Source organism: Eupeodes corollae, chromosome 1 (assembly GCF_945859685.1).
Source record: "Eupeodes corollae chromosome 1, idEupCoro1.1, whole genome shotgun sequence".
Lineage (NCBI taxonomy): Eukaryota > Metazoa > Arthropoda > Insecta > Diptera > Syrphidae > Eupeodes > Eupeodes corollae.
Genome location: NC_079147.1, coordinates 149,295,500 through 149,315,076, shown reverse-complemented (window position 1 = coordinate 149,315,076; position 19,577 = coordinate 149,295,500). Strand labels below are relative to the sequence as shown.

The following is a 19,577-nucleotide window of genomic DNA, read 5'->3' as shown; positions in this document are numbered from 1 at the left end:
CAGCCAATTTGATATTTTTTTATTTGTATATTTTATAGAAATGTTCGTAATACACGTTCCACAAGATCCACAAGACAAAAGTCATAAAATAACTTTGTCGCTCAAATAAATAATAACGAACAATTGCATACAGAAGTGGTGTCTTTCCTTTTGTCTTAATTCATAAATATTTTCGATCCAGAAATTGTCATTTTAACATAATTCCGATTAAAACTTGAATAATTAAATACGAAAACAGAAGCTATACATCAAATTAAGATTCTCAGTCCTTGCACTATCAAAATTTCATAAATCAAACAAGAATCTGTCAGGGGAAAGGCTAACTTTCTAGACAAGGTCTTTTAACTTTATACAAACAAAATCTTTAAAATCATACCCTCGCAATTTTTCAAAATTTCATATTTGATATATTTTTTTTTTCAAAATATTTAATATTCCGTTTGATCTCCTCATTTCCATCATTCTCAAAAGTGCCATGACGCAAAATGCTTTTGTTATTTAGTTGATATTGCTATCAAAAAAGCATTTTTAATATACAATTAAGTTTTAATATTTGACTTGCAAGTTTTCCGCTACTGCAAATCTACCTTTATGCTATGCAAAATAAAGTAAAATCTACAAATCCATTTAGTTCAGCTAAAAAAAAAAAAACAAAAAAAATTAACTTTGAACCTCTTTTTGAAACTTCTTTGAAGTTGGAAACTTCATTCTCATAAAAAAGTTTAAGCATCGTTAAAACTTTACCCTATAATGAAATATCTTTGAATACATAAGAATGTCCTTGCATTACCATCAACCATGTATTTTATGAACATTGGCGGTGGCGGCGACGGGCGCTCTAGCAGCTCGGATCGACGCGATACTTCCTTTCGTTTCGTCTAAAAAGCACAGGAAATTGTTGGACTTTATAACTAAAACTTCTCTGTAGAACAGCGCGATATTCATCCGTAAGAATATATCCTAACTATAAATTTCGTTTAACCACAGATTTGATGTTCAATTTAAATTGCGGGAATATTGAAGAGTCATTGATATATTTGTGCTGAAATGAATACGATTTACTGCCCTGTTCCCAATTTCGAATGACCGTTCATCAGACATCTCTCTGATAGTTCAATGGCGATGGCAATGGCGGGCGTCGAGCTACCACAATGATTTCTATCTAGTTTTAGGCTCGTAGTCATTTTGAACGTACTGTTTTCATTTCATCGCATTGAAATTGCACACTAAATCACTTATTCATTGGAAGACAAACGCATAAACACAGTTCTGCCCAAACAGTGTTCAATGATATTAGCGGTAGGGCCTTGCGATGATGGGAGCTAAAAAACTAACATAACACACAATCCAAATAAATACATAAATTACAAAAAACCATCAGCAACTGCCGGACATGGCCGCAAAATAGTCCAACAAATTGATGGGTTTACAGATGAATGGCTAAGTTATACCAACAAAATGGAAACCTGACCATAAAGTTCTAAGCTTGAATTTACTTTAGTTTCTATATGTTAATAACGAAATTGAGACTTTGAAACTTGTTTTCCTTGCTGTAGTTTGGGTTCTTTTTACGGTTGTTTCAAAACGACACGAGTCGAGCTTACAAAATGTGTAAGGCATGTATTGTTTTTGTTTTTGGCAAAACTATAGCTAAGCTACGAAGCTCAAGGCTTTTAATTATAAACTATGCAGATAGAAACATGGATATTTAGAAACAAATCATCACTTTTGCGTCTATGTTTATGAGCTAGATTGCCACAAGAGAAAAAATTCAAAAACTGAGTTATAGACTAATAAGGGAGGATGGTGCGATTAATCTACAGATATAAGCCAAAAAAATCATTTGAAAGACGATCACAGCTGTCAATTTTGTTTATAATTAGCAAACACTAAAAGGGTTTTTTATACCTTTAATATGCCAAAGACACAGTGTGAGCATTAGGAAAAGAGGGAAGGGTTGGATAGGAGGTGTCGATGTACATTGGTTTTAAATTTCTGAACATTGCAATGATAGGGAAAGATAGAGCGTGGCAAGGCGTTCCACATTCGCGTAGTACGGCTAAAAAAAGCATCTCTGTACTTCATAGCATGGCCGAAGTTGGGTTCAAGGGTAAAGTGATATGCATTCCTAGAAGCGCCGGTATTACGGTTAAATTGTTTAAGGGGAGGAATGCAGCTGGCTATTTCACTAGAGCATAGTCGAGATGATGTTAATGTCACCAATCATTTTAAAAGCTCTTTTTTGAATACTGTCCAAAAGGCTTAAATAAGTTACTGGAGCACCAGCCCAGAGATGAGAGTTATATTCAAGTTTCGGACGTATATAGGTTTTGTAGATTGTAGCCAGATCAGACGGAGAGACAAATTTCTTGCATTGTCACAAAAACCTAGACATCTTGCTGCATTTTTGGCAACATCCCGTATGTGATCGCTCGAAAAAATGTAGTTGCTGATGCACATTCCGAGGATGTCAAAGTTTTCCGTTTCGTTGATGCAAGTGCCACTCATAGATAGTGGCAAAGAGGGGTTATCTCGCTTTAACGATGCAAGACAGCATTGCGTTTTGGAAGCATTAAATTCCACACAATTTTTTATTCCCCATTGTACAATGCTGTGTAGGTCCGAATTTAATGAGCTAATCATATTTTGCCGTTGCAGTTCTACATCCGAAGAGGAGGGTTGTGGGACTGGAAACGAATATAAAAAGCTAGGAGTGCTATCGTCAGCGAAACAATGTATTGGATTAGAAGTAGCAGCCAGAAGGTCATTTATAAAAATGAGGAAGAGTGTTGGAGACAAAACGGAGCCCTGGGGCACACCAGCGTTTATTTTATGAGTTTCAGACTTGAATCCGTCCAAAACAACTTGTATTGAACGGTTCGAAATTCTTAACTATGCTTGTAAGAGCAATGGTCTTTCTTTAACTGGATTTGTTTGACACGAGAAATTAGTAGATATGACACTGTGGTCCGATATGCCTAGAGGCGTCAATACACTTATTGTGTACTTATCAGGATCAGAAGTTAGAAACAAGTCAAGGGTATTTTCTGCTTGGCCGTTAACGTCTGATATACGAGTAGGCTCATTGACAAGCTGAGTAAGATGGTTAAACTCAGCAAAAATCTCAACACACATTCCTACGGGCGTTGTCTGGCCCGAATGGCGAAGCCACGAAGAATTGTAAACATTGAAATCACCCTAATAACAATTTTAGTGTGAGGATACAGGGAGACAACTCTTTGTATGGAGTCAGATATACATGTTTCTAAGAAAAAGAGCAAATATTCAGATTCTTAACAAGAAATCTTGAATAAGGGATCATCAATTTTATATTAAGTTGCCTTTAAATTCCTTAAAATAGCCTTCAATTTTATTATTTCATTTTTTTGACACACATGAATAGTGAACATTGAAGTGATTTTTACTTGCGACGAACCATATGGCAAGTTTGGAATTAGTGAACAATTTCGAACTAGAGCTTTTAATCAAATACGACATTAAAACATGTGATTTTTCTACAACTTACTCTAAATTTGGCTTCTTTCTACAAGAAAAACATATTTTGGTATTATTCCAGAAGGGAACCCCTCAAAAACCGTTATTTTGTTTTTAAGTTTTAAATTGATTATGATTTTTTATGATCAAAAATGTATTTTTTTGATTAAAAAAAAAAATATTAATTTTTTTGACGATATTTAAATGTAAAATGTACATGTATTTATAAGCTTTTTATTTAGTGCTTACCGAAAATATTTTTAAGTCAAAATTTAAAACGATTATCGAAAAAAAATAAGTAAATCTAAATTTTTTGAAAAATAAAATGACATTTAAATTTTTTAGAAAAACTTATTTTGCAGGTACATTTTTAAATCTTAAAATATGGGAAATATTTTTAAACAGACTTTTTGGAAGAAATTAGCAAGTTCCAGCGAACAAGTCGTGCATTTATTTATTTCAAAATTGGTTTTCTGTTGAATACAAAAGATTTTAAAAATTAAATAAATCTACTTTTGAAGTGAATTTGCTTTGGATGCTCTAGAACTAATATTTAACACGAATTTTAATAATATATATGTCAAAATGGTAGACATGTGCATTTAAGAGGACACAAACGTCCACCTGTGTCTATCAACTCCTACTCTCACCTCCCCGTGGTGAACATCGGGTGCCTAGTACCTCAACTGGAGATTGGGTTCCAACCCCAGTGGAAAGTTGTTGGGGTCAGCAAACGAGAGAGGGGTTGAGAGGTGTTTCCACTAAGGCAGCTCTCCTTATCCAGACGGCAGCGGATGAATTCCCGAGATGGAATCAACAGTGGCGTCTACAGTTCCAGTGAGGTAAACTTATTCGGAGCCCAGGATTCTAAGGAGCGGTTTTTTCCGGCTCCCAATCTCGGAGTTATACTTACGATCTGGCTCTCCAGGTTGGGGGTTGTGCCGTCGGGAGACTTCCTGGCCACGTAAAAGCCTCTTGGTTGCGAAGCATCAACGAGCCTCGGATACAGACGAAATACGATGGGATGGGCCGGGCAAAAACAGGATTAAAAACTGCGATATTTACTATGGTGACTGCTACCAGGAAAACCAATAGCGCTTATTTGGATACGGCTTCGTCATTGGAGCCAGCCTTAGGCAAAATGTCTTGAGCTATAGGTGCATCAATGGGCGCTTCATGACCATACGAATCAAGGCTGAATTCGGCAACATTAGCCTGATATGACGCACGCCCCCACAGATATGTTCTTCGAGCTCCTAGACAAAACATATGAGCAGTGTCCTTGCTAAGATATTAAAATTGGCCTGAGCGATTTTAATGAGAAGCTAAGAAGGAAAGACATCTTTGGTGGAATAATCGGGAAGAACAGCCTGCACGACAAAACTTTCGACAACGGATTCAGGCTCATAGATTTTGCTGCGGGGAGAAACGTCATGGTAGCAAGGACACGTTTTTCCACAACTTAACATCCACAAAGGAACTTGGCCTTCTCCAGATCAATCTACCGTCAACTAGATTGACCATATTGCGATCGACGCATCCAGCATCATGGATGTACAAACTTTCCGAGGTGCTAACATCGACTCAGAACTTCGTTGTAGCCAAGGTAGCACTTCGCATTTCCAGACCCCAGGCAAAACAGGGAGGTACTGGTAAAAGGTACAATGTCAAACGGCTAGAATCGCCAAATCGTTTTCCGATCGAGTTACAAGTAACCTCTTTCGAAGTTCTCTGCCGCCAACACAATGTATCGAAAACCAGTGGTAACATTGCCAAGATGCAATCAGAGAAGCCGCCTCTGATGTACTGGGTTTCAAGAAACCACCAAAAAGGAACCCCTGGTTTGATGAGAAATGTCGGCAGGCAAATGCAGCCAAACAACAGGAACGCAAAGCGGCGCTGCATAAAAGGACGAGAGGTGCTCATGAGCTCTATGAGCAGAAGAGGCGAGAGGAACGCCGACTTCTCAGAAGGAAAAAGAGAGGGCATGAGAGGCGTGCGGTCGAAGATGTTAAGAGGTTTAAAAGCAGGAATGAAGTTCGAAAGTTTTATGAACAGGTGAAACGAAATTCACAGGTACATAAACCTAGAACCGAAGGCTGCAAAGACGGAAGTGGAAACATCATAATGGAACCACAGTCAATGCTGAGGATATGGAAGGACTACTTCTGCAGACTGTATAACGGCGACGACAAACTGAATTCCGCTGTCAGACAGGATGATCCATTCAACATAGACGACGAAAGCCAACAATCCCGTCGTCACGACTTAGACGAAGTAAAGATTGCCATATCTAAACTGAAGTCTACTAAAGCCGCTGGAGCGGATGGCTTTAATGCCGAGCTCTTTAAAGCAGCTGGAGATAAATTGGTTAGGAGCATGCACCAACTTATCTGTAAGATATGGTCGGAAGAAAGCATGCCCGATGAATGGAACCTCAGTATTGTTTGTCCGATCCTGAAAAAAGGAGACAGTCTAAACTGCACCAACTATAGATGAATCAGTCTACTTAACATCGCCTCTAATATCTTCTCAGCCGTAAAATGTAAACGTATAAAGCCCATCGTCAACAACCTGATAGGTCCTTATCAGTGTGGTCTTAGAACAGGAAAGTCCACAGTTGATCAAATATTCACATTACGGCAGATCCTGGAAAATACCCATGAACACCAAATGCCAAACTCGTCCATTAGTGCAGGATAACCATGGAGAATTCTCGCTGCTCCATAAAGGTTGGAAATAACTTAACAGAACCTTTCGATGTCAAAAAAGGTTTTAGACAAAGAGATGCGCTGTCATGTGATTTTTTTAAAATCGTGCTTGAAAGAATAGTGCAGAGCTCACACGTCAACTCTAGAGGCACTATCTTTCAAAAGTCTATCCAATTACTGGCATATGCTGATGACATTGACATAATCGGAAGAATTCAGCGTGATGCCAATGGGGCTTTTGTGAGTATTGAGGTAGAGGCGGCAAAAATGGGTTTCACGGTTAATGAGGGCAAAACAAAGTACATGGTGTCGTTAAGAAAACATACAACACCGACGTCTTGGTCAAAACGTCACCATCGACTTTAAGGTAGTCGAGGACTTCGTCTACCTATGCTCCGCTACATACGCAGAAAACAACACCAGCGCTGAGATCAAACGCATAATAACTCTTGCTAACCGCTGTTTCTTTGGAATAAGAAAGCAATTGAGTGGTAAAGTCCTCTCTCGAGGGACCAAAGTGTCACTATATAAGACCCTTATCATCCACGTCCTGCTATACGGTGTAGAAGCATGGGCTATGACAAAAGCGGATGAAAGCACCTTGGGTCGGTTCTAGAGAAAAGTTCTTCGTGTGATCAACGGTCCCGTATGCATCGAAGGGGTGTGGATTAGAAAATGGAACGAAGAGCTGTACGGGCTGTACAGCGACATAGACTTAGCCAGAAGGGTAAAAGTCTAACGACTAGGATGGCTGGGTCCGTAGAGCGCGGTCCAGAAAGTCTTTGAATCCACACCCACAGAACAGCGCAGTAGAGGAAGACCGCGGTTCAGGTGGCGCGCATAAGTGGAAAGTGACCTGACCCAACGAAACTTTGAAGATGGAGAAGTTTGTTGGGTGAGGCCCTAGTTCACACAAGACTGTAGCGCCACCTTAAGTAAGTAATATCAAATGTTTGTGTCAAAAATCAATTTTTACCAACTTTAATTAAATTTTCTTTTAAGTTTTTATTTTTTGTAAAAAAACTATCAATTCGATTTTTCTCAAAATTTTACCGAATGTTGAAAAAAACAACGTTTCTCAGAAGTTAAAATTAGATTAAAGTCGACATTTCAAATATTTGATAAGAAATATAAGTCGAAAATCAATTTTTACCAACTTATTGTAATGATAATAAATATGATTTAAAATCATGAAAATAATATTTTTATTTTTAAAATCATTAAATGAAAATAAAAATAAAAATGAACCAGCATAGTGTTCAAATATGCGTTTCGCCCCGGTGCAATGGTTGGGCTCATCAGAAGATGACCATTGCACTTTGTCTTGACGCATACTTGACGCATATTTTCTCGAATAAATCGAGATTCCATATAATATGAGCCACAAAGAGCTACTGCGAATTATATGGTTGCTACAAGTCTTCATAGAAGATAAATTGTAGCTGTTTTTATTTCCTTGCTAAGGGATTTAAGAAGATGAAATGTTAACAGTCGAACTGTTTGTTCCGAACACCAATTATTTTAATAAATATGATTTAAAATCATGAAAATAATATTTTTATTTTTAAAATCATTAAATGAAAATAAAAATAAAAATGAACCAGCATAGTGTTCAAATATGCGTTTCGCCCCGGTGCAATGGTTGGGCTCATCAGAAGATGACCATTGCACTTTGTCTTGACGCATATTTTCTCGAATAAATCGAGATTCCATATAATATGAGCTACAAAGAGCTACTGCGAATTATATGGTTGCTACAAGTCTTCATAGAAGATAAATTGTAGCTGTTTTTATTTCCTTGCTAAGGGATTTAAGAAGATGAAATGTTAACAGTCGAACTGTTTGTTCCGAACACCAATTATTTTAATAAATATGATTTAAAATCATGAAAATAATATTTTTATTTTTAAAATCATTAAATGAAAATAAAAATAAAAATGAACCAGCATAGTGTTCAAATATGCGTTTCGCCCCGGTGCAATGGTTGGGCTCATCAGAAGATGACCATTGCACTTTGTCTTGACGCATATTTTCTCGAATAAATCGAGATTCCATATAATATGAGCTACAAAGAGCTACTGCGAATTATATGGTTGCTACAAGTCTTCATAGAAGATAAATTGTAGCTGTTTTTATTTCCTTGCTATAAAAATATTATTTTCATGATTTTAAATCATATTTATTAAAATAATTGGTGTTCGGAACAAACAGTTCGACTGTTAACATTTCATCTTCTTAAATCCCTTAGCAAGGAAATAAAAACAGCTACAATTTATCTTCTATGAAGACTTGTAGCAACCATATAATTCGCAGTAGCTCTTTGTAGCTCATATTATATGGAATCTCGATTTATTCGAGAAAATATGCGTCAAGACAAAGTGCAATGGTCATCTTCTGATGAGCCCAACCATTGCACCGGGGCGAAACGCATATTTGAACACTATGCTGGTTCATTTTTATTTTTATTTTCATTTAATGATTTTAAAAATAAAAATATTATTTTCATGATTTTAAATCATATTTATTAAAATAATTGGTGTTCGGAACAAACAGTTCGACTGTTAACATTTCATCTTCTTATTGTAATGTTTTGTTTTGGTTTTTTATTTATTATAAAAAAATTTTTACCAGAAGTTAAAAACGTTATTTGTCGTTTAAAAAAATTGTTTTCCAGATGAAATCATTTTTTATTCGTACAATTTTCTAGGTGACAAATTTTTTGTTCGGTTTTTTTTTATTTATAAAAAAAGCTTAAATTAGATTAGCTTTCTATGTGAACTTAAAAATGATATTCCAATGTTATTGAGACAGTATATGAACTTTTGCAGAAACATAATTATTAAAATCGGCTTATTATTCCTTAAGAAACCTTAAAAACAAAATAACAATTCTGTTGGGTTACCCTTCTGTAGCAAAAGAAATATTTTAGAGAACATTTTTTAGAAATTTTTATTTTTAGTCTTACAACTAACGCCTAACGCGAATCGGCTTAGAATCTTATATTCATAATTTTAATTCAATATGTGTATAACCGCTTTTAAAGTCTTGGCACATCAGACTATTGTATCGTGCATTAGGAAGCCAAGTGGGACGGTCTTAACGAATTCCTCAGGAACTTTAACTCATCACTTGGCTTCCTATATTATATGAATACAAGCTTAATTCTTTGTGAATGGAGAAATGTTTTCCTGTTTGAATCGATCTTTTAAGAGGTGATTACTATTAGAGATATTAGTTTCCGTTGTTATAAAGGAGGAAAACCGGAATAAATTCAAACAAGCTAAATAGACCTGTCTTTTTCAACGAACCAAATTTTTCCGTGACCAGAAATTACGCAAAAAATACTACAATGTCCCGAAGGTAGTGATCATTTTTATTCATTTGGGTGTTTTGTTTACGGCCCATAAACCACACCAAACCGTAATTCGTTCCAGATGCAATTATGACTCATGGAGGACATGTGGATTGCTGCCGGACCAATACTGCATATTTTGTTTATTGATGAAGCTATTCAACCAGAAATAAGCCTCATCGTTGAAGATGATTTTTCCATGAAAATCCGAATCATTTGAAAGTTGTTGCTCAGCCCAATTTACGAACTTCTGGTACGATGCTTCTGGTGTTCAAGCGGCTTCAGTTGTTGCGTCAATTTAACGTTAAAAGGATTTCAGCCCAGATCTTTACCCAAAACTAGCCACAACGACGTCACAGAGATGGGCTTACTGCAACGGAAGCCTCAGCGGCAGCAGTATTCTCAACACTACGTGCACTTCTTTGTCCCACTGGCACGGGAAAATTTTGTACCAATGCCTTCTTTTCTTGCGAGATATAACCCCTTGCCATAATCCATGGATAGCATTGCATTAATGAGCCTAAACATCTCGTGAAACGATCACTTCGCGATGTCGATAAAAATTCGACGTAGTGTTTGGGTTTCCTAAGACGATGCAAGACATTTTTGTCTCGAATGTGGAATGCTATACCACACTTTATCTTTCCCAGTTATTACAATATTCAGGAATTCAAAAGTAATGTGCACCGGCAACTGACCAATGGGATAGAACGCTGTAACTGTAAAAAGCACATCTCGTCATAGCAAAAATGGATAAAATCAGCATGATTTGTTGCGCCCTCAATTTAAGATCGAAACACCTAGGAATATATTGCGCCAGGGAAAATTTTAGCTCCCATAATTACTTTCGACACCTCACTATAATGAATTGAATATTTCCTTCCTTCTTAACTAATTTTTAAATAAATTTGGAATATGCAATGAAATTTGTTTGTTTTCTGTAGCAATATTTTTGAGAAGTTGTATATAATGTTATTTTCGGTACGCCTTTCATTATTGGGACACTTTCTACATGGGATGAAAGTATTACAAAATGCCTTTTTAAAATTTTCCCTAAACCATATTTTCCCATCTCAAATCCCCAAACCTTAAATCTCGAAACCTAAAAACAAATATTCTTTAATTTTCATAGTCCCCAAAAGTCTAATTTAACAAATCCCAAGACTGTTTTTACAAACTGTATAACGGTTCAAAACTGTTGATCATCTGTTATTGAATGGGTGGCACAACAGTTTCGCTTGGTGACGGGCCATAGAGACATTCCAGGAAATTCTAAGGCAGATGAACTAGCCCTTTTTACCAATTTTGGTTAATGCTGGCATACCATATAAGCTCTATAGTCGGTGTCATAACCCGGAATTGTCTAATAGGAAAGCACGCCCGCTACACATTTTCACATTTCATAAGGGGCTCAAACCGGTTTCATTAAGACTTTCAGATTTATGTGGTATCACAATGGGCCATTAAACTGGCCTGAGAGTGTCGTACTCTATCACGGACAGACACTTTAACCTTAAAATAAATAAATTGGGTGGCGCAACAGTCCGTTGAGAACTAGGGCCTAGTGACTTACAACTCTTATCCATTCCTGTGTGCGAGTACTGTTGTCAGGAATGGAGGGGACCTACAGTTTCAAGCCGAATCCGAAAACGACTAACTTGAAAAAGCAATTTTCATGACAAGAATTACTCTTGGAGAATTTGTCAATCTCTCGCAAGAGGCAGAGGCCCGGAAAAATAAACTCTAGATGGCAGAGGTAGGGATCGAACCCAAGACCTCTGGCATTACAGTCTAACGCACTAACCATCATGCCACGAGTACTAGGCACCATGACCAAACCTAACTTAAATAACTTGCGTATTTATATCCGAAAAATTTACCTTATTCTTGTAAAGCTTTTATTGACAAATAGCTTAACTGGCGCCCGAGACAATCTATATTAAACACAAAATATTAGTGGAGCTTTGTTAACAAGCTTAAAAATTGTTAAATCTAAGCTGTAAAAAAGCTACGAATAAAGATAAAAAAGTACGTTACAGAAGCTGATGTTAAGCTTTCGAAAGCAAACAGAAAGCACGCAAAAGCTAGAACTAAGCTTTAAATAGCACAAACTAGCAACTTAAAGCTGCGAATAAGCTTGATAGTGTAAAACAAGCTTTAAAAAGTCAAAAGTAAGCTGTATAAAGCTCATTCAAAACTATTCAAAATAACATTTCAAAAATTTGAACTTCTTAAAGGTAAAAGATTTTTCTATTGGAAGAATTTATCTAAAACAATCAATACGGCATTGAGAAAGTCAATCTGTTTACTATAATGTCGGAGACTTTTGAGCCCCTATTTTAAAAACCTCTCACATGGTTCTACTTTAAGACACTAAAACATTTTTTAAACGAGTCACTGTTGCCGTTTAAGTCAAGAACTGAGAATATTTCAAATTGTCAATATTACTGAAACCTTTTTTTATTTATTCAATTTTTAATATGGATATCAAATGCAAACCAAACTATCACCAAATTTCACCGTTAACTAAAATGAACAGTCAAAAACCATTTTTCCCTATAAAATCTGCAGACAAAAAAAAGTCGAATGAAGTTTTTAAAAGTTTTGACAGTGAAAATGATTCATCACCAACGCAAACGGAAACCTTAGCAATTAAAAGCTCACCTGATGTCTATGGTAATGGAATCATAACACTAAACGACTGTTGCTTTTTATTCAACTGTCCTTTGTACAGTAAGAAGTCTGATATTCATAATCAAAAATTTTTCAAACCCAAAAGTAATGATTCAAGACCGAATAGGTATGTAAACTGCTTATACATATTTCTTACTTTGAACTCAAATTGATTCCATTTTTAAGAACAAAGGAGAGTATTTGCGTTACGAATACACGATATTCTGTAATTCCCAACGTTTCTAAGTCAATGGGATTTAAAATTGTCAAAGATATGAAATTATGGAACATTTTGTGGACAGATTCAATGCCAGGAGTTGAAGTTTATAAGAATATGAAACGTTTTCAACAAATCAATCATTTTCCCGGAATGATTGAAATCTGTAGAAAGGATCTTCTGTCAAGGAATTTAAACAGAATGCTTAAATTATTTCCAACTGAATATAACATATTCCCAAAGACATGGGTTTTTCCAGCTGAGTAAGTTCAATTTTCCCCTGCGAAATAAATACTTTCAAGTTATTGCCAAACTTATAGCAAGACCTTAAAAAAATTGACAAAAAGCAAACTTTCAAAAGCTTTACAATAGTGAAATAAGTCCAATTTTTAGCAATTTGACAGAGTGAAATAAGGACAAATTATTTTGAGCAATAGAACCAACTTATTTTACCTCTGTTTTGTCACATTATAGTATTGGTTGAGTGAGCTTGAGCTTTCTTTAATGAAAAAGATCTGTTCTTATATGTACTAATAAAAACTCTTCAAGGCGTATTTTAAACCTGATACCTCCCGAGTTCTTTTTTACATATACTTCTAATTTTCAACAAGACACCTAAGTTCTGTCTTCTTTATACACCTTAAATTTTTATATAAACACACATATTACTTCTATATCGCACTTAACGCTCTTTAAACAAGTTTTTCTCTGTCCTAGAGTCTAAGAAACAACTATTAAAAGCTTTTTAAATTGTTTTGCTTCCATTCTTTATTTTAATGTTTAAACTTAAGCCCATTTTTTTAGTTTAGGTGCAGCCATCGCTCATAGCAAGCAGCGTAAAAACAAGACTTTTATCCTTAAGCCTGACCATTGTGCTCAAGGTCGTGGTATTTGGTTAACCAACGATTTGAGCAGCATCAATCCAAACGAAAGGATGATATGTCAACTCTACATCCATAAGGTTATTATCTATGATTCAGATCAAACCAACTATTTCCTGAGTAATAAATTATCTTTTTTTAGCCACTCCTTCTAGATGGTTATAAATTTGATCTACGAGTTTATACTCTGATTACTTCCGTTGACCCGCTACGCATTTTTGTCTACAACGAAGGCCTTGCTAGATTTGCAACAAATATGTACAAAACTCCAAGTCCCGAAAATGCAGCTGACTTATTTATGCACCTGACAAACTATGCAGTGAACAAACATAGCACAGAATTTTCGAAATGCGAAGAAATGGGTAGTAAACGAAATTTCAAGACCATAAACAAACTCCTGGCCGAGAAGGGTTGTGATGTTAAGAATCTTTGGCAAAAAATCGATGACATTATAATAAAAACAGTTTTAAGCGCATGGCCAATGTTAAAGCACAATTATCACGCATGTTTTCCAATGCATGATAAAATTCAAGCCTGTTTTGAGATTCTAGGCTTTGATATTCTTGTCGATTCAAATTTAAAACCCTATATTCTGGAGGTGAATCACTCACCAAGCTTTCACACCAATCAAACGGTTGACCATGAAGTAAAAGAAGCTTTAATTCGAGACACTTTTACTTTAATCGGAACAATGTTAGCAGACAAGCGTCAAATTATCAGAGAAGATCGAAAGCGGGCAAGGAAGAGGCTTTTGAAAAAACAGCAAAGTGAAGGCAACCATGAAATGTAAGGTTTTTTTTTTATTTAACTGCCTTGCCTATACTTTTTCATATGGAGTGAACTTAACTTAATCTTAATACTTTCCATTTTTAGATTTCAATACGATGAAGAAATCCCTGTCCTTAGTCCATTGGCTCAGCAAATTGCATGGGAAGAAAGTCATTTGGGTGACTTTCGACGCATAATGCCACCCCAAAGTAGTGGTGAACTGAATAAGTACTGTCAATTCTTTGATCTCCAAAATCAAGCGTCAATTTATTCAGATACAGCAGCTAGTAAACGTCGTGAAAATGTTGCAAAAAAGTTGCGATTGGCAATTAAGCTGAAGCAAGAAAAAATTCTGGAACCTATTGCATTGAAAAATAAATCTGTTAAAAAACATAATATTTTATCGAAAGTCTTTATTGACAGAATACGAGCAAAAAGTATGAAGCGTTATAAGAACTGGGGACCTTCATTCATATCGGAGACAGAAGAAAGATTGCGTCTATTAGCAATGGCAGAACGATCAAAAATTGTCAAGGACTGTAATATTTTGGAAATGGTATATCAAAAGTTATTTCTATTATAATTGTTTTTATATGAATGATTGTACTTGTAGATATTTCAATTGTTCTTTTATTTGAAAAATTTGAATGAATCAGATATCAAACAATATCCATATTTTTATGGAAAACTTCAAGAGAAAAAGTTGATATATAAAAACATCATATAAAGATGTTAAATTTTGTATCACATTTCGTTAAATAATGTCGTTTTCTTTGTGTATTACTAATTGTTCAATAATATTTGAATTCAGTGCTTAATAAAGATCCAATAATACAAAAATGAGATATTTCTAACAACAAGAAGCCAATACGTAAACACTAGCAACAGAGTTATTCCTCGAAGATGTTATGACACTGCCCATCCATATCTTGTTATTTAATACCTCCAGAATATTAAAGTTAAAACTCTTTATTATTATAAGTTACAATGGTCTGCAACGAAATCCTCCTTTCAATAAGACTGTATTTTTCTAAAAGATTTTGATATGCTGATTCTGAATCCAAAGTCAGAATTGATGTAGCACGTCAAGTTTTTTTTTTTAAAATATTCTTATTAGAAAACCACAAAACCCGCTTTTTACTTTCTATTAGAGTTTCGCGACGAATCCACCATCAAAAATTGTCAAGCATTACTTCCGGCCATTTGACATTGTAGTACCTCTCGATGTGCATTAGCTTCTGATGATAAAATCTTTCACCGTTTTCATCGGACACAGCTCCAAGATTTTCGGGAAAATGAGTGTAGGAAATTCGTTTTTAAGGGCATATTGCATTTCAAAGCTTTGAATGATTAAAGAAGATCATGTATGATTTTTTCGTAGTTTTCACTTTTGTTGTTGCCAAGAAAATTCTGACACACTGAAACGAAAGTGGTCCATGCTCTTTCTTGAGCTTCAATAAATGAAGTTATAAATTAAGGTTCTTCATAAGCTATTATATTTAGGGACCTACACAGATTCCTTCTACAAGTTTCGCACAGCTGGTTCGGGAAAATTGGTTTTAAGGTTTGGTTCATGGCTTTTACAAAATTTTATCTAAGACCCAGCTAAATAAGGAGCTGTGGCAAAAAAAAATCCTTTCGCTCTGAACTTATAGTTTATCACTTACATTTTTAACTCCAGGGATCAAACTATCTCTTCTTGGCCAATTGTTTACTTCGTAATTCTTGTCCCTTGCGTGACTGCATACAAAACAGCAACATTACGTGTACCTCCTTGTAGCTAATAAATTATGGAAGAGAACTACGGCCTATTGGACTTACGACTCTCAACCATTCCTGTGTGCGAGTTATGTTGTCAGGGATGAAGAAGACCTACAGTTTTAATCCAAACGGAGAAACCCACCAAAACTGGTGGCTTCACGCTATCAGTTCGGTCCCGTTCGGACACAGCCCTACTGAACGGAAGAAGTTCTGCTCCACCTTATGCCATGACATCTTGATTGTACAAGAGTCGCCTATCCACGGTTCTTCGTCTGACGTGGTAGATTAACGGAACTGCCAATCTATCCTGTATCAGACCGCATTTGTCTAAAAAAAGGAATGCCTCTGGTGGAATGAAGAAGCTCAAGCGTGCACTTTCAAAATACTCGTCGTTCGGATAGAACGCTCCGAAAATTAAATTGTTGGTCGAAGACATAGCTCTAGCAAAGTGACCTCGAACGAGTTTTATCACGAAATTCTCAATTCTGTTGATTAGAGCCCCGTTTTATAGGACCTCGTTGGAATAGTAATGCACATAAGAAGATTCGGCTGTTCGATATTAGCCAGTACAGCGTCGTAGACACTGCCGCTTGAACACCCGAAACTTCTCCATCTGGGAAGGGTCAACGTTGAACCACACAGGGCAACCATAAACGATCAGTGGCCGTATGAGGGCCATGTAGTAAATTACCTTCACTCTGGGGTCAAGCCGACTGCTAAAAAACAGCTGTTTCGTTAGAGCGAAGGCTCCTCTGGCCTGGTCAGAGCAGCATTTATATGTCTGTCGAAATATAAATACTGATTTAACCATATACCGAGGTACTTTACTACACTTTTGCTTGCTAATGGCTGCCCGTGAAGATCAACGATGACCATCTTGCGCCAATTCTTGCACGCATCCCTCGTGGCCCCAGCCAACGGAGTCCGGAAAAGAATTGTTTCCGACTTCTGGACATTTATTTTCAGTTTCCAGTCGTCGCAATATCGCTGAATCTTGTCGAAATCACGCTGCGAGATAATTCTAATAACCTCAACCTTTCGGGCCGTTCTGTAAGTTACATTGCCACTTTTGACAACAAACTTATTACAGTTAAGCATATCATAAAGTATATACAACAATGGTTTGCTTATGCCAAGCCTGCTTAATTTTAGTTAAAGCCCCTTTAACCATACGGTGTCAAAGACCTTTTCCATATCAACCAGGACAGCACATGTGCATTGTTGTTTTGATTTATTCCATTGGATATCAGAAACGAGTTTAGCCGCAGCATGAATTGTGTCATGACCCGCCTTGAACCCGAACTGTTTATCCGGAATTATTTTGTTGTCCGCAGCCCACTTAGTCAGAGGCCTATTGACGATCTTTTCGAAAACTTTGCTGATGCTCGGAAGAAGACTTATCGACCGAAGATTTGACAGGGTGGAGTTGTCCTTTCCCTTTTTCGGGAGAGGATGAACCACAGCAGTCTTCCAATGCATTGGATAGAGTGTGGTGTAAATGTCAATTGCTTCCATATATACCATCGACACCTGCTGACTTTTTTAAAATTTTGTATTGAATTGAAGATGAGCTAGAGCTCAACCTTCGTCACTAACAAGCGACTTGCTCCCGTTCTCTCGGCGATTATGGCATTTGCCAAGGAATCGTCATTGAACCGCATGAAACCGCGGTTCTCAGATCGCCATTGTGTCAAATCATTTCGAAGGTAAAAGTGATTGAATAGGGCTCTGTTTTCCAGGTCGTGGTTTGGGCGAATGCTAACATTTACCTTGTACACTTGCTGGAAAGCAGCTCCCACCGCCTCCACTTTTTCCTTCGGATCTTCAATTATGTAAAAGTAATCGTCAAAGATGGCTTTCTCTGGATCTATTTGCGCTGTCATGAGTACGTCTCTGTTCTCTTCAGTTCCTTGGAGTTTAAGCCACGGAAGGTCATTATCGTTTTTTTTTTCCTGAATATCTTGTTGATTTAGGTGAACGAACTAGGGTCACTTTAATTAACTGACCGGATCTTGCGGTCCCTGTACTTGGTAATTGATAACCTGTAGTTCTCCTTAATCAACAGATTGACATTTTTTACTGACGACTTCAGTGTCCTAACCTCCAAGTCGTGTGGGTCTGTAAGTCGTTTGTATACGTTTTTGAGCCTTGTCAGTTAGCCACTCTTGTGCCTACTAAGTGTGTCAATAGTCGCGTTTCTGTAGGCGTCCATTTGGTCCCGTTCTTTGTACTTTGGTATTGTCCGTTCCATCGTTCGTTTTATTGTTTCGTCCATCTGTTGTAAATGTTAATCAATTTTTGCATTTGTCAGGTTTTTGGTGGGGCTATGTCACTCGAACAAAGTTCTCTCGCTGGGGCGTTGGGGAAACGAGGCATCTTACTGTAATTGTAAGAATGCGTTGTAACGTATTCCTCTAACTCCACGCGTTCGTTCGGAATCTGCATTACAGAAGCCAGTCCGCAGTGATCACTGTCGTACTCGACTGTCTGTAAGCAGTTTCGAGGGTGATTACCCACTTTGTTTGTAATTGTCAGTCTGGTGTCGTACAGCAAAATATCCAGAAAGGAGCTGCTTCTTGGATACGATGGCTTTCCCGTAGCCAGCAGGTCGACGCCATATTCAACGCTGTAAAGGTTCATCAAATTAAAAAGATAGTTACCTCTGGGATTACTATGTTGACTTCCCCAATCTTCATGTCTTGCGTTCAAATCACCGGCAAAGGTGAAATAGTTTTCTTCCAAGCTCTTTCAACAATTGGAACATATTGGCTCTTCGCTCGTTCCTATTCAGTGAATTTACATTCACAGCTAGGAATTTTAGACGCGTATCCGGCAGCGCGCTCGTTATGGTCTTAGTTGCGCCAGGCCAGGCAACAAAGAGTAGACATGATCTACCCTTTTGCCTTGGTCTGACTTGCAGCCCTGTTAGTTGACCTTGAATGCTCAACAACAAGGCTACAATGTCAGGCTGCACCTCTGCTGCCTTAGACACAGGGGCCTTTGAGGCAACCATTGGTGGAGCCTGTCTCGTGTTCCCATTCCCTGACACCATTTGGTCGTAGGAAAATTTGGGATCCTCGAATTTTTGTGTTGGAGCCTGTTGAACTGTTCGACTTCTTGGGTGCCCCCTTCGGGTGCCCTTGGTTTCCTCAAAGGACACACTTGAGCTGGGTTAGATCCTCAACCCGCTCATGCCCCACCTTAAATTCTCCTTCGTTGTGGGTTTCTGAGCGCCTGACACAGCGTATATTGCAGTTGGCTCTGGCACTTCGTACATTGTAAAATGTCGTCGTGCCTTTTTACTGTTTCCCGGTGTACAATTTGATAGTCGAGAGATTTGATTTTCTTCACACTCTTAAAACTGCTTTGGGGCGATAATGTTACGAGGAACATTGGCAGCCTATAACCCAATCGCCCTGACTTCACCCGATGAAATCGAGATCGTTAGTGACTTTTCACGGAGTTCAGCTAAAAGCGCTCTGGTTCCGTGCAGGAACTAATGCCTTTCAGAAGGACCGTCTTAAATTTTTCGCTTTTAGGCGTGAAGCTGAAGAACTCAGCTGTGACCTCTTTTAGTAACCCTTTTACTAAGGTGTATTCGGTGTATTTAATGACAAATTTGCCCTTAGTGGTGGACTTACATACCAGTTTTATGTCGTCAAGATCAACTCTATGGGTCCTTATTGGTTTTATTTTCTCTTTCTTGGCCTTGGTTGTTT

The 19,577-nt window shown here is 37.2% G+C and overlaps 1 protein-coding gene across 1 annotated transcript; it reads left to right on the top strand.

Annotated features, from left to right (window-relative positions):
* The first annotated feature begins 11,947 nt into the window (after positions 1 to 11,947).
* LOC129940639 (tubulin polyglutamylase TTLL13) lies at positions 11,948 to 14,929 on the top strand. The gene is made up of 6 exons (XM_056049032.1): positions 11,948 to 12,358; positions 12,418 to 12,711; positions 13,253 to 13,409; positions 13,472 to 14,115; positions 14,203 to 14,653; positions 14,711 to 14,929. The coding sequence occupies exons 1-6, from the start codon at positions 12,039 to 12,041 to the stop codon at positions 14,822 to 14,824; spliced, it is 1,980 nt and encodes a 659-aa protein (XP_055905007.1). The 5' UTR covers positions 11,948 to 12,038; the 3' UTR covers positions 14,825 to 14,929.
* Positions 14,930 to 19,577: the final 4,648 nt, after the last annotated feature.

Bases quoted from the DNA above. Each gene is read 5' to 3' on its own strand.
- LOC129940639 (XM_056049032.1), top strand. From the start codon at position 12,039: ATGGATATCAAATGCAAACCAAACTATCACCAAATTTCACCGTTAACT. The intron at 12,359-12,417 runs GTATGTAAACTG...TCCATTTTTAAG, and splicing joins AATGATTCAAGACCGAATAG to AACAAAGGAGAGTATTTGCG. The intron at 12,712-13,252 runs GTAAGTTCAATT...CCATTTTTTTAG, and splicing joins ACATGGGTTTTTCCAGCTGA to TTTAGGTGCAGCCATCGCTC.